Source organism: Polyodon spathula, chromosome 21 (genome assembly GCF_017654505.1).
Source record: "Polyodon spathula isolate WHYD16114869_AA chromosome 21, ASM1765450v1, whole genome shotgun sequence".
In the NCBI taxonomy this organism is placed as follows: Eukaryota; Metazoa; Chordata; class Actinopteri; order Acipenseriformes; family Polyodontidae; genus Polyodon; species Polyodon spathula.
In genome coordinates this window covers 11,495,775-11,510,603 of record NC_054554.1, presented here as the reverse complement: position 1 = coordinate 11,510,603, position 14,829 = coordinate 11,495,775, and the positions used below count along the sequence as shown (strand labels likewise).

The 14,829-nt window shown below is 37.6% G+C and overlaps 1 protein-coding gene across 1 annotated transcript in view; it reads right to left on the bottom strand.

Annotated features, from left to right (window-relative positions):
- Nucleotides 1-14,829, bottom strand: part of LOC121296705 (low-density lipoprotein receptor-related protein 3-like) — a 38,300-nt gene that overhangs the window by 18,055 nt on the left and 5,416 nt on the right. The window contains exon 3 of the mRNA XM_041222475.1: nt 4,150-4,288. Within this exon, the coding sequence (XP_041078409.1) occupies nt 4,150-4,288 (139 nt within the window). The remainder of the gene's footprint in view (nt 1-4,149; nt 4,289-14,829) is intronic.

Below are 14,829 nucleotides of genomic sequence, written 5' to 3'. Positions count from 1 at the left end.
AGAGCACAGTGAGGCACAAAATCAAACTGACGCATTGTTTGTTTGGTTTTTCTTTTTTTTGGTAACTGGCAATTTTCATCTGGATTGTTTAAATATGTTAAATTGTATTTGGAAGCCTATCCAATGAGTGCAACTAAACAGCCCTCTATCAAAAGGACTGAAACAATGTCTGGGATGCCATTAATTAACAAAACAACAGTCAAGTGATGGGGAATCCCAGTTACACAAAAGTATGTGCTAAATATTGCAAGTGTTTCCTATTGTTTTATAATATTGTATAACGGGAAATCAATCCCTTGGGGGATTGGCAGTTTGTTTTGCAGTTTACTTAAATCTGTCTGCTAAAACAGTACCTAATTTACAGTAACTCGTTAGAGCACCTACACTGTCACTCAAGCAACCTGGACAACAAAGGCAGCCTTCTAAAAATCAGTTACAATATTTGTCGTTCTTATATGGCACTTAAATTTTAAGGTGCCAGTAACTGGAAATGATTACTAACTGTAGTAAACTTTATCAATAGGCATTTATGCATTTTAAAACGTAGCTATGGTTCACTAGGGACAGTATTATTTATTTATTTATGTGCAGATGCAAATATCCAGGGCAACTTATAGTTGTTACCAAATATCACATTACAGATAAGAGCAGTTATAAAATACAATAAAGTCAGTAGTAAATAACAGCAAATAAATACAGTAAATAATTCTGTTTGAGAGCAATTTCACCCAAGAACAGTCAAACTTATAGTAAAGATATTTGCTTGTAAGAATTCTATTAAGAGTAAGTACAATAAATGCATAAGAACGATTTCAAATAAGAGCTACAAAAATTGCCACTTGTGAAAACATTAACAATAAAGCCAAAACGAAAATGCTTTAAAATGTGCTTCGAAATAATTTTGGATTAATAGACGAGCAAGCACTGGCAAAATCAGCTCAGTTTTTTTAACATGTTGTTTATTGACTTTGTGATCCCTGCACTGTCCGTGTCTTAATAGTAGTAATGACAATACTCCAAAGCCAATTTGCACTACTGTGTTAAAGATTTTCTAACAAGTCTGGCATACACAATTTTGGCTGTTACTTAATTAACCCCTTGTTAAAAAAAAAAAAAAAAAAAACTATTGATGGAAATATCTGGTTTCCTTTTAATGTTTTCAAGCAAATTGGCTTCATCACTCACTGCCGTTCTCATATTCACTTTGACAGCCGACACATTCTTTCCCTTCTCCAGCGTTTCTTTAACCTGTGCTGCATGCCTGTCTGTCAGAGGCCAGGAACAGTCACTGTATGCAACCCTCCGATTGGTGGAAGTATTACTGGCGATCCAATCAAAACCGCCAATAAAGCAAAAATAATTATACTGTATATGGTTACAGCATATTATGTATAGACTTTTTTTTTTTTTTTTTTTTAATATTAACTTTACAGTTTTGACTTCAAACAGCAACACGGCTGCAGCGCTGTTGTGTTTCCTAAAAACAACCTCCGGCCAACAAAGGTTTATCTATTGACAAAAAGAAAAGACCCACGAATCCTACATTCCACTAAATGAGCTTGACTTGCTACTGGCTGATTTTTTACTCCATAATAAAAAAACAGACTGTTCAGATCTTCTCTCTTGTGGTCTAAGACGTCTTCAGACTCCCTCAACGGAAACACAGCCTTGAAACACAGCCTTGTCAGAGATGTGCTTACCTTGTAGCTGAACCCCAGGGCATAACAAAGTGGGACCTTTAGATTATAGGTGACCCTTGAAATGTGTTCCAGTCATTACTAAATGGCTTCATGAAGAATTGCATTTGCGGAAATCAATATAATTTCACCAGAAACAACAGCTTCAAGGTAAACCTGCAATGGATTTCTTACCGAACACATGTTTTGATGACCTTTCAAGGTTCCAACTTATCAACTCAGATGCAGCCTGGTCAACTGAAAAGCACTTCATAGGGAGTAAGAGTTGCACTTGGCTTTCACTTCTTAACAGTCTGGGATTGACAGGGATGTTTCCAGTTTGTACACACAGGTCCCCAGAATTTAACTGAGTTCTATGACCATGTTGGGAGCAGTAGACAGAAAACTTCATGGAATGTCAGAGCGAAGCATTCCATTATCCAGAGAGAACGTAGTGCATGAAAAAGCTAGTCAATCCTCAAAAAGGCCTAATTTAACAATCTGACTCATCATATTCTGAGCCAGAACAGAATGTTTCAGAGTTTTTAAAGGACTGTGCAGCTGTACAATTCTGCATCATCTCGAATGTATTTGCAGCAATCAGACTGCACCACTGTCATATGGTTTATGGATTAGGAATTTGATTTATCTAGAAAATAGATCATTTACACTCAGGCGATTACCATTTGTTTTTTTTGTTCTGTTAAAAAGCATGGTATTCATCATTACTTGACTCCCTAATATCCTAGCAATTGGTTTTAAATTGAGAAAAACACATTTAAAAATGTTGCAACAGGCTGTAATTGTTTTACGTTTTATACCATGAAGAGTAAAGGTTTAATACAATTGAAGCCACTTCATTAGAAGATGCACTTGATGGCCCCAAACAGAATAAAATAAACAAATAATCAAGGCTGGTTTTAAATCCGAGACCATTTATCCAGCTCCTCTATCTGTGCAAGCAGGTTATTAGGTCAGCTGCACATTTCTTGAACGTAGGCCTCCAGCTTTTGAATCTGAGAATACGGATTGCCTTCAAAAAAGCACAAACACACACACACACTACCGCTGGTTAAATTTGGCAAATACATATGGACAGCAGAATCATAAAACACAGATTCCAGATTCTGGAACTTTTACCTAATAATGTTTAGCCTATATCAGGAAAGAGAGTGACAAGTACAAAAAACTAAATTCACTGGGGGACAAAAAACTATGATTAAAATAATTAATATAAATAGCACAGCAATATGTTTAAATAACAATTAATAGACTATTTATTGATACACACTTTTTTTAAACCAGAAAACCTTAACCAAATATGCTGAAAATGTAGGTTTATGTGAATGTTAAGCTAATGCACTGGTGTTAATAAATCGATTTTTCTTTTTATTAGCAAAAAATAAAAAATGGTGGTCCCCCCTCCCTAAAAATCTTATTTTTCCATTATTCTGCATCAAACAGATTCCTGCCATCCCTGGCAATCGGCTTATCAAACATATGGAATTGGCAGACCTTGCAATCCACATCTGACAAAATGACACTTAAACAGCTGCAGCTCTAACCTTGTTTTTTGCTTAAAGACATCACTATCTCGGTTTTGACAGGAAAAAGACACGCTATGCTGAGTATGTGATCGAGTCCATCAGTGTTGCTGCTATCTGGCCAACATCAGGATGCATAGTTTAGCATTTAGGGATGCAGCTATTCTAAGCTCATGTTGCATTACACCCGCTGTATACCAGACATTGAAGCACTGTAGGTGGTACAAATTATGTTTGATCAGCACAAGTGAAGTATTTATAATAAGCTGTACTTAAGTTATCTTAATTTTACAGATCATATTGTATGTTTCTCTACCAAACATATGATATCCAATGAAACGATTTAGTTACAAACTTAAATCTTTTTTTTTTCAGCATCCAGTATGCAGCCATGCAGCGATTGAGTTAAAAGGAGTCATTTACCAGAACATAACCAATTGTTTCACTTGCATTACAGTATCTTTCATAAGCCTTAAATTCACAAGAACCACATTTATTTAAAAACCACTCCAGAGACATTTACAGGGTCCTCATAACTGCACACTACCTGAAAGGGATTTTAGAACAGCTACATCTTAATAATATGTAATTTATTACAAGTGTAATATTCTTCCCAGCATCCCACAGCAAAGCAGTCTGTGTAGAATTGGGCGCTGCAAAAGCAGTTTGAATGTAAGTGCAAAGGTAAGAACACGAAAGAGTAAATGTAATAAAAAATGTTACATTTGATTTTAGCCAAATGCAACCCGAAACATCTATAGAAGGGTAGGGGTGTATGATAAAAGTTTGATAAAGAAAATCAACGTAGTTCTAGAGTTCACCATGTAAAATGACTAACGCATTAGGATCCCCGATTATAGAACGAGGACCCTACCATTAACCTTGGGGGGGAAGGCTGTGGCTGTTCCAATGCCCTAAGACTGGTGTACCTGATAGTGATGACATCCCCGTGGTCCCCCTGGATATACCAGCTGCAGTTCAGCCCCGCTGGGTAGCTCAGAGGCCAGGACGGGCTGTAGAGAACTCCACGCCTTTCTGTGTGCTGTTCCAGCTTCCCATTGCAGGCAGCTGAGAAAGGAAAAAAAGTAAAGAAAAATGTCTCCTTATTAGAGATGGCCATCTAGAAACGTTAGTTTTAGTTTAATACACTGCATCGTGTTAGCCAACTGATGCTGTAGTGAGTAGTTTAAACATTTTGAACTATTTTCATTTTTACTTTACCTATCTACTGTCCTAATTTACTGGAATAGCCTGAAACACTTGGTTGTACTACAGCACTCCACGATAGTAACATTATGATGAGAATGCACCAGCATTTCAATTACGCACATGTGTCTAGGTTAAGCTTCTGGAAGAACTAGTTGCACTTGCAATTTTAGATGAATAGATTTTGTTTCTCTTCTTAATAAAATGGCCTTTAACAGTGACCTTTATATTGACGGTACATTGCAGTCTCAATTGTAAAGGGGCCTTTTTAATGCTGGCTTTTTTTTTTTTTTTTTTTTTTTTTTTTTTTAATATATAATGCATTTTGAAAACCCAGCATTTTCAAACTTCTATCCGACAGATTAAATATTGATTTGCTCAGTTTGGTTTTATTTATTGGATTTATTGGTTATATCCACTGAGTTTTTAACGATTTAACGATTTTGACAGATTTAACGATTTCTCCCCAGGCGCTCTACCTTATTCCAAAAAGTAAAGAATCATTTCATGGACATGAAACTTTTAATTAATCTAAAAAAAACAAACAAAAAAACATGGTTCTATCTGGGTGGCCAATAACCCATTAACACTGAAATGCATAAATTGGTTTACAGAACAAAACTATACTGCACTATAAACCTTAAACATGGTGTTCCTGCTGTGAAACTGAAGAGTCACCTCCATTCAACAGTGGATCTATCAGCACATACTACACTGAGAATAGGGGACACACGTTTTAACATGTCTGCTGAGATTCTCTGGAACTCAACAGTTAGGCAAATTGAGATACGTCACTGAATAACACAGCTTATCTACTTAAACAAAAGAGAGTAACTATTTACTCACCAATACAAACCAACATTTCACCGATAGAACAGAACAGCTTCATGTGGATACATTAATTCTGTAATATGTTAAAGAACAAAGTGATCTTTTTTTTCTTTATTTGTTTTTGACTAAAAAGTAAAATCAGCCACTTTCTGGATTGTGGTAGTTAGGCATTAGTTAGCCCTAAATACAGTATATGAAGGATACAACACGTACTGTAGCTATTCCCCAAATGAGATTGGCCGAATAATCCAAGACCATCCCCTTAAAGGGTGAAATAAGCACAGCTTACCATGAACGTTCATGCAATATTCCATTAATATAACAAGTACACCTAAATGAGACAGCTGAATTCTGAGAATGACTTTCTTTTCATCAAGCACTGCATCAATTCGGCAACGCATTGTCGTTTGCAATTGTGCGATTTCCCCAGTCATTTGGTCATTGGAGTTGAGCGAATACTTACAAAGCATTTACAAAACTGCTTTGTAAGGACCAGCAAATCAGTTGCTAGTTAACACGAGCAGGAAAAGAACAGCCCGCCCACTGCTTGTCAGCCACCAATACTGTAAACAGCAAGGCGTTCAGTGCATTTGCTTTGATAAACATAAATAATGTTATTAACAATGCACGTTAAAAAAATGTAATTATTGAATCGAATATCCAGTATTTATACTAATGTATTTAATGAGGAATGTAATCGATCGAAAAATGTACTTTCGAGTTAATCGTAGCAGCCTTAGTGCAGTGGCGCCCCAATGTTATCCATTCAATGCTAATGAAGAATGTGTTTCTGTTATGGTGACTCAAGACCGGTACACAGTACTTAAACAGTTTTCACTGCAGAAGTGTTTCCAAGACTTCCAACAGTACTGTTAAACCTGACTGTGCATTTGAGACTTGCCTATCTTGAGAACCTCTGGCTGCTTTAATGAAATATTCAGTAAACCCTGAGCAGCTTTCTGAGCTGATCAAATGGAATATGCTAGGAGCTGTATGTCAGCTGGCAGTGCGGCCTGCCAATCTTACTGTACAGTATTGGACAAATAAGTGAAAAAAAATGGATGCGGCTGTCTGGCATCCTTTTTCTACAGCAAAAAGAACCGAAAGGGATGTTTTTGTTGCCAATACCAAGCTGTACTTGCTACCACCCGGTTTTCTGTACCACCTACAGTAGCTATAGCTATGGAAAGCTAAGCGAACATCCACTGAAACTCTGTGTATTGGATTTCAATTGGCTGTGATTTGCACTGTTTTTTTGTCACATGGAATCCTTGCCATTTTAGTTGCATATGTTAGAAAGGTACACTGATTTTGTATTAGGAATGTACAACCATGATTATTAGAGATCACTATTAGACAGCAGTACAACTGCAAACAAACAGTCTACCCGAAATGACGAAAGGCAAATATCTACTAGAATTTGCAAGATACTTGCTGGTGGCTGCATGTCGAGCAGGTACGCCTGTAGCAAGAACAGTGCTGCTGGTGGGCTGCTCTAAGACAGCCGTCCTCAAGTGTGCATCACCACGAGACAGCTGGGGCCACAAACATGTCAAGCCTGAAATAATAATGGCTGAATGGCTGGCAATCTCTTGAGTCAGTCTATGGCACGTTATGTGAAGACTGTTGCCATGGCAAACAATGGCCCATCGCAAAATTAGGAAAAAAGTCTGTATAAGCTGGCAGCATATAGCTATGGCCAAATGTTTTACAGAACCTAGAATTTTAGGACTTTTTTTTTTTTTTTAACTAAACTATATGAACATAATTTTGATCTTGCATCATGCAATCAAATAAGCTACAGTTACATTGCAAGTGTCTTGCGGAAGCCATAATAGTAGTACAGTATTTCAGGTTAGATTTTGAAATGTCACATTTTTTAATTTGTCAGTTTTTCGTTAATTTGTCAGGTTTCATTCTACAGGGCAATGCACAATGTTTGGCCATAGTTGTATATGTGTATGTGTATGATTGACTTCTATATATCCTTGAGGCTCATCTAAATCAAAAGACGGTCACTCCTTTTACATATGTATGTTATTGGATGCATACTGAATGGCACATTTAAACTCTGAAAGTACAGAGGTACTGGATTGAGAGTTTCATAATAATTATCCCCTCTGCTTCTGATCCCTCTGTCTCCCCCCTTCCTGTGATCTGCCTCAGCGTATTTAAAACAGCTATCCACAGCTCTGCTACTTTAGGCAAAGCAATGCCTCCCTTTTTTCTTACATCACTATAAATCAGTTTGTAACTGTATTGCTTTTTTCCAGGAAAAACTGGTAATAAGTTATGGTGAGGGGTAGGGATAGAATTAGGGTAATTAAATTAACTATTAGGGATGTAAATAGTGAGGGGTCACACAATATTTTCACAGATTCACCGATGTGTATTTAGGAACCAGACAGATCCTAACGTGTCTCCTGGAACAGCTTCTCTCATGTGCTCGACTTTCTGTAGATATTTTCTGTTGTGCTTTGTTATTTTTGGTTCCAAAGAATTTTGAATAATTTGAATAACCGAGATGCTATTTGTGAACAAAAACAATTCCTGGTTATCATTTACTCACGGCATAACTTTGTAGAGACTACAGTGTGAACACACAGGCTTGTGACGCAATCATTGCTTAGCTATAAATTGGAGTTTCTGTGAACAAAAGCTAAGCATCCTGTGGCAAAGCGGTTTGCAGTGTGCAGATGTAAAGGTGATGGGATTACGAAACAGAAGACAGACAAAGTTCACAATCAAAACACCTTTATTTTTATAATCCCGGTCTGGTGATCCAGTAACAACCCCAGCCAATGCAAACGAAGGGCTTACAGTCCCGAAATAACAGTATAACACACACACGATCACAAGTACAGAGTGACTGCTAACGTGCAAGTGGTGAAATACAATTTATTCGTGTACAGTGGTGAAGTGCTGTCCGGGTTGGTGCTGGCCTTAAGCGACAGCTCCCAGTACATGTTAACCGTCTAATAAACAAACCAGGGCTTGAATTTAATTTGTGTGCTGGGGGGATTTCCCCCCTATGCTACAGCTAATGGGGTGGGTTAATTTTTTTAGGGTGAATGGCAAAAAAAAAAAAAAGGCACTTTGCATATAAAAAACTATACATATATAAATATATATATATATATATATATATATATATATATATATATATATATATATATATATATATATATATATTTTTTTTTTTTTTTTTTTACTGTATTCATCACTCACACTGGTGTTGCTTTAAAAAAAAAAAGCTGCTTTCAGGAGACCCAACAGCTGTTCATCACTGTGAGAGATAGCACTCTCCATTGCTCTTGCCATTCATATTATGTACGTTGCAACAGGATCAGGCACTATATGTGGTAGAGATGAGAATATGTGTTTAAAAAAAAAAGCGAAACCCAAAAAAAATCATGTTTGGTCACTGCTATATATATTATAATCATAGGTGGCTTTAAAAAAATAAAAAATAAATACAATGCACCACTGAACCTCAATATGAAATGACCATGGTGGGTGGGAGGAATCTGAGCTTCTCCAGCGATACTACCACCCCCCCCCCCCCCCCCCTCCCCTCCCCTCCCCTCCCCTCCCCCTTTCAGTCTAGCTGCTTCAATGATGGAGCAAAAGACTCAAAACAAAACCTAAGCTGTGAACTCTGTCACATGATGAGAGGCTTAATCTTTGGAAAGCCCTGTACTTTTAAACAAGCCATGAAACAGGCAGGTGGCTTTTACGGTGCCTGAGTAATATGTGCACAACCTTCGGTGCGCTGGCACCCCAAAATGAAGGGGGCTGAGTTTTAAGAATGAAAGCTTAAGTCACCACTTGCAAATCAAAACTGTTTACTTATACTGCAGTGTACTGAGTTTCTATAATGCTTAAAGACAGAGGTCGAGAATCACATACAAGAGAATAAAGTCTTGCGGCACTTAAAATATCCAGCACTACTTTTTATTTATTTATTTTAATCAGAACTACTCAGAATGCGGCTCATAGTGCTTTCATCACCGATGCCCACTTCCTTAGAGATCGTTGTAGTGTTTTAGGCATTCTAAATCGGGTAGCTTGGCGTCTTAAAATATCTCTGCAGGATTTTCCTGCACTGAAAGTTGCAGATATGCAGGAGCAACTTGGAAAATGCACGATTCCACGCTGAAATTCAAGTCCTGCAAACAAGACAAAACAAACCAACACTATAGTTCTCGTTTCAGCAGTTCTCTCTTAAACATAACAAAAAGAACAGATCACCCAGTCACTCCCCCTTGGTTAGCAAGTGCAACCGTTTCTCCTCCAATCTGCGGTTGCTACATCACTTCCCTTCTGGGGCAATAACATGGTGTACCATAGCTCCACCCCCTTTTTAGATGGCTGACTTCCACCTTTCCCTTGGAATGAGTTGTCAGAACATCCAGTCCGGGGCACTCTGTTCTCTTTACACAGCGCCCTCACAGGTCGGAAGTAACATTTATAACCAAGATTCATTCTTCCTCTGTCACACATCCCCAGAGGCATCATACCAGGAGAAAGCGGATTGTGTCTGTCTGGTTTTCTCCAGATGCGCTAACATTTTAATATTTATAATATCACTTGTTTTGCCCTGGGATTAATAAGCACATTTACATTTTATTACCACTGAAGGTGTTCAAGCAACTGCTCGGTAAGAGGAAAAAAAAATATGACTAAAACATCTGTGCCTTTTCTGTTACAGGAAAGTTCTATTTTATAAAAAAAAATGCTCTCTTAAATCACACTGTTTGCAATTGCATTACACATTTGTATAACAAAGTGATTATGAGTTAATACTGATATTTCCATATTAACCTTGAGCCGAGTGCATCTGTAATAGCAACAGCTTCCTAAATGTAAATCTGCACCGCCTGGAACGAACTGCTCTCCCTCTTCTGACGATGCAGCTGCAAGCCTCAATTTGGTATCGATCAGTTCTGACAATATTACGATGTTATCAGTCCAATCCAACAATAAAAACAGCTTGCCAGATGTCTACAAGAGGATATGTTCAGTACTGCAAACTGTCTCTAAGGGCATCAAAGCTGCTTCACTTATCACAATAATTGAAAGCATGGAAAAATAAAAAGATTAGCCTGATCTTCACTAACTGTATATGCAGGAAGATTTTTATTACCTTTATAGCTTTTAAAGGCTATCTATTAAAAGAGGGCAGTCAGCATTTGATGTACTGCTCAAGTCTACTGAAAATGCAAAAACAAACTTTTAAACAAAATTTAAACCTACAATATCCATCAGAAACTGGGTTCAGAGTCATCGAATCTCTTAACTCTACAGTGTCCCACAATCCTGTTCAATATCGTGTTCACCAGGTTGTATATTTACAAGCTCTGAAAAGTAGTTTTAGCCCCCTCAGGGCACTTTCACACCTAGTTTGTTTGACCCTTTGATGTGTATTGAAATGTGGTTCGGTTCGCTTGGAGTGATCTGTGAAACTTCGATTCGCTTGGAAGGGGACTGGGTACGTTTGCCACTTAACTGCATTTCAACTTTTTGCAATGTGAAACAAAATGTATTCCAGTTCACTTGGAAACGAACCGCTCCAAACAGCAAAGCAAATCATGGAAGTGACATACTTCAAGAACCAAGGAAAGTGTCTCCCTTTGTCACACAGATGCAATGAAAGGCTTGTCAAAAAACACACACATACACACCAGAAAAGAACGCCATAATGTCACATGTTCACAAAAGAACATCTCAAACACAAAAATACAATGGGGCAGACTTACTAACTGGCGCAACCCGGGGCTATTGAATAACGCTAATAGTGTTTGAGATGTAATTACTATTGAAGCAAGTGGGTTCTTTAAGCATAGTAAAACAAGCAAAGAAATCATGATTGGCATTTCCTCCAAAAGAACAGTGTTTTTCTGAAAAATACTGTACTTGGCGCTCTTTCGGCATGTTACGTTTCTTCGGTAATGGTTTGACGTTGTTAGTACCAAATAAACCAAAACAACACAGACAACATCACAACCACATCACAAAGTATTCTCCATGTTGGGCATGACGGGCAAAAGTTTTTTTTCCGGAAAGAACTTCCACTCTAGTAATCCGCAAGAGCGCTGAGTGCATTTGTAAAAGTGCAATGTGAAAACAACAGAACTCTAGTCTGGATGAAGCTGCAAGTGAACCAAACACAAGGATTTGAATGCACTTTAAAAGACAATCAAGTTTGTCTGATTTTTTGTGGTGTGAAACGAACTGAAGTATTTACTTAAGGGATTGGTGCCTTGAAGGCAGAAAAATAGGCTCCTGAAATGTTGAAAAACATATCAGGAGACACTCATCCCCAGCCACAGTTATGAACACAAAATTAGAGCCATCAGTAACTTTTCATTCACTAGAATCTGTTTTTATTTATTTTGGATGGCATTTAAATGTTCTGGTAGTTGTAAAGGACAAGAGTTCATAATGAAAATTGCCTACAAATGACAGATAATATGAAATAAACTATGGAAGATTTCACCTTTAAATGAACTACCATAGGGTATACAGTACCCCCTCTCTATAACTAACCTGTAGGGGTCCAAGCTTTTTGTTCGATATATCGAGGGGTTTGTTATAGTGAAAGGGAAATCAAAATGAACAATAAACTGTTGGAGTAAGTTAATGAGATGAGATTGTGAATAAAAGTAGAATTCCATGTACCTGTTTGTCTCATATATGCAGTATTCTGCCTTTGTTTTATCCTATTAGTTAAAAAATTAAGAAGCTGTACATTGAAGCTGAACTTTTATTCAAAAACAGTCTGACATGAATCGTTTCAAAGTGCACCAAATCTTAATCCAACATGCAAGAATCTTTTATTCCAAATCAACCCAACATGAAAAGTTTGATATGAAAGGTTTGTTACTGTTTGGTTTTTTTTTGCTTTTTTTTTTTTAAATCGAGTTCTTTTTGACAACCTGTATTCACGACAGAGGTATGCCTGCGTTGCTCCTTTTTTCAAATAATGAATATAGTTTCCAGCTTTGTTGCAACATAAAATTATTTTCGTTTGGGAGATACAGTACTGTGAAAAAGTATTTGCCTGTCTGATTTTCTGCATTTTTGCATATTTTGGACACTGAATGTGATCTTCAACCAAAATCTAATATTAGATAAAAGAGACCCTGAGTGAACAAATAACACAAAATTTGATACTTATTTCATTTATTTATTAAAGAAAGTTATGCAACACCCAATGCCCCCGTGTGAAAAAGTAATTGCCCGCTTAGACTCAATAATTGGTTACAACACATTTAGCAGCAATAACTGCAACCAAACGCTTCGTGTAGTTATTGATCAGTCTCTCACGCCGTCGTGGAGGAATTGTGGCCCACTCCTTTATGCAGAACTACTTCAACAGGCTATTCCAAAACTTTAAATTTCTTGTTCTTCACCCATTCTGATGTAGACTTGCTTGTGTGTTTCGGATCATTGTGTTGCTGCATGACCCAGCTGCGCTTCAGCTCACAGACGGATGGCCTGACATTCCCCTGTAGAATTCTCAGATACAGAGCAGAATTCATGGTTCCTTCAATGATGGCAAGTCGTCCAGGTCCTGATGCAGCAAAGCATCCCCCAATCATGACACTACCACCACCATGCTTGACTGTTGGTATGAGGTTCTTACTGTGGAATGCAGTGTTTGGTTTTCGCCAGACATAATGGGGCCCATGTTGGCCAAAAAGTTATGGTTAGGGTTAGGGTCCATAAACACTGTTCCAGAACTCTTGAGGATCATCCAGGTGCTTTTTGGCAAACTTGAGATTCAACGTTCATATTCTTCTTAGCGAGCAGTGGTTTCCACCTTGCCACTCTGCCATGAATCTCATTTTTGCCCAGTGTCTTTCTAATGGTGGAGTCATGAACACTGACCTTAGACGAGGCAAGAGACATCTGCAGATACCTGGATGTTGTTCTAGGGTTCTTTGTGACTTCCTGGACAATTTTACGCCTTGCTCTTGAGAGATATTGGCAGGACTGCCACTCCTGGGAAGATTCACTACTGTCCCAAACTTTCTCCATTTGGACAATATGGCTCCGACTGTGGTTTGGTGGAGCCCCAGAGCCTTAGAAATGGCTTGGTAACCCTTTCCAGACTGATAAGCATCCGGAGGTCTTCAGGAATTTCTTTTGATCGTGACATGATATGCCTCTAGAACCTGTGTGCTGACAACTTCATTCTGATTTAAGGGCCAAAGTGAGATTTATATTGCACAGGGCTGGCCCAAATCAGGCCTGATTGTTAACCAATGTATTCAAACAGCTGACCCTAATTATCCCTTTAAGTGGATTGACTTATCTAGGGGGGCAATAACTTTTTCACACCTGAAGGTTGCACGTTTGATTACCTTGCACACCAAACAAATGAAAGCATTACCCAATTTTGATGTCATTTTTTCTCTCAGACTCCTACTACAACTCACAAAAAGATCTGAACAAATTCAATGTGAAAAATGTGCAAAAATGCAGAAAAATCAGACAAATACTTTTTCATGGCAGTGTATTACATAGCAAGCTTTTTATTGAGACAAAAAAAAGTCACCTTCACTGCAAAGGTGTGTGTTTATATTATTGTTTATTTATTTTTATTTTGGGGTCCAGTGGCCTGGTTCATTATAGCCGAAGGTTCGTTATAATGAAGGGCATTATAGTGAGGGTGTACTGTACTTGCAGAAATGCTATTATTTGTTACTACATGTATATATGGTCATTTTCGCTGCCCTTTTGGGTTAGGCCCCAGTTGACAATTTTAACATATTTCACACCAGGGGTTAGGAGGACTAGTACTGTCGTAACACGCACGCAGGTAAAGTATTTGATTCGTGAACCTCACAGTGCCTTAAAATGTGAGATTTCATTTAATTCTTAATGCCATCACGTTTGTGGAGAACTGTCAAAACCAAAAAAAACATTAAAAAAAAATATCAACATCAACCACAGTCTGAAGATGTATTCTCATAGAACATATTTCAGAATGTTTTCATGAAATACCCTCAAGCAGTACGTTTCACAGCATCTGTTTCTGTCGATCAGATAAGAATTCCAGATTTTAATTATTTTCAATCTCAACCAGCAGTATGTTGCATGATGGTTTTTTAAGCACCTGTCAATGCTGAACTTTGGATGTAAACATTTTTGTATTTGTTTGTGTGTATAGAAAAATATTATGATATATTTTTTTTAAGGACTGGAAGGAAGACAATACAGTACTCCAGGGCTACAGAATGTTTGCGCCCACGCGCACAATGTGACTTTACTGAAATTATTGTAATTACATCTTGTCATCAAAATCAGTTTAACTGCAAAAGCATAGTAATACTTTAAGTTCCGTGGCTACTTCAATTTTCTCAGACAAACAATAAACAATTTTAAATATAAGTTCTCTAGTATTTGAGAGAACAGTTCAGTTTATGCAAATAGAAAACTATGAGTACTACTAATAATAATAATAATGCTGTAAACTTGCTTTTTTGCTAACCTCCAAGTCTATGTTGACTATATTATGTTCATATTCAACGGTGAGATACAGTATGCGTGACACATTTTTATTG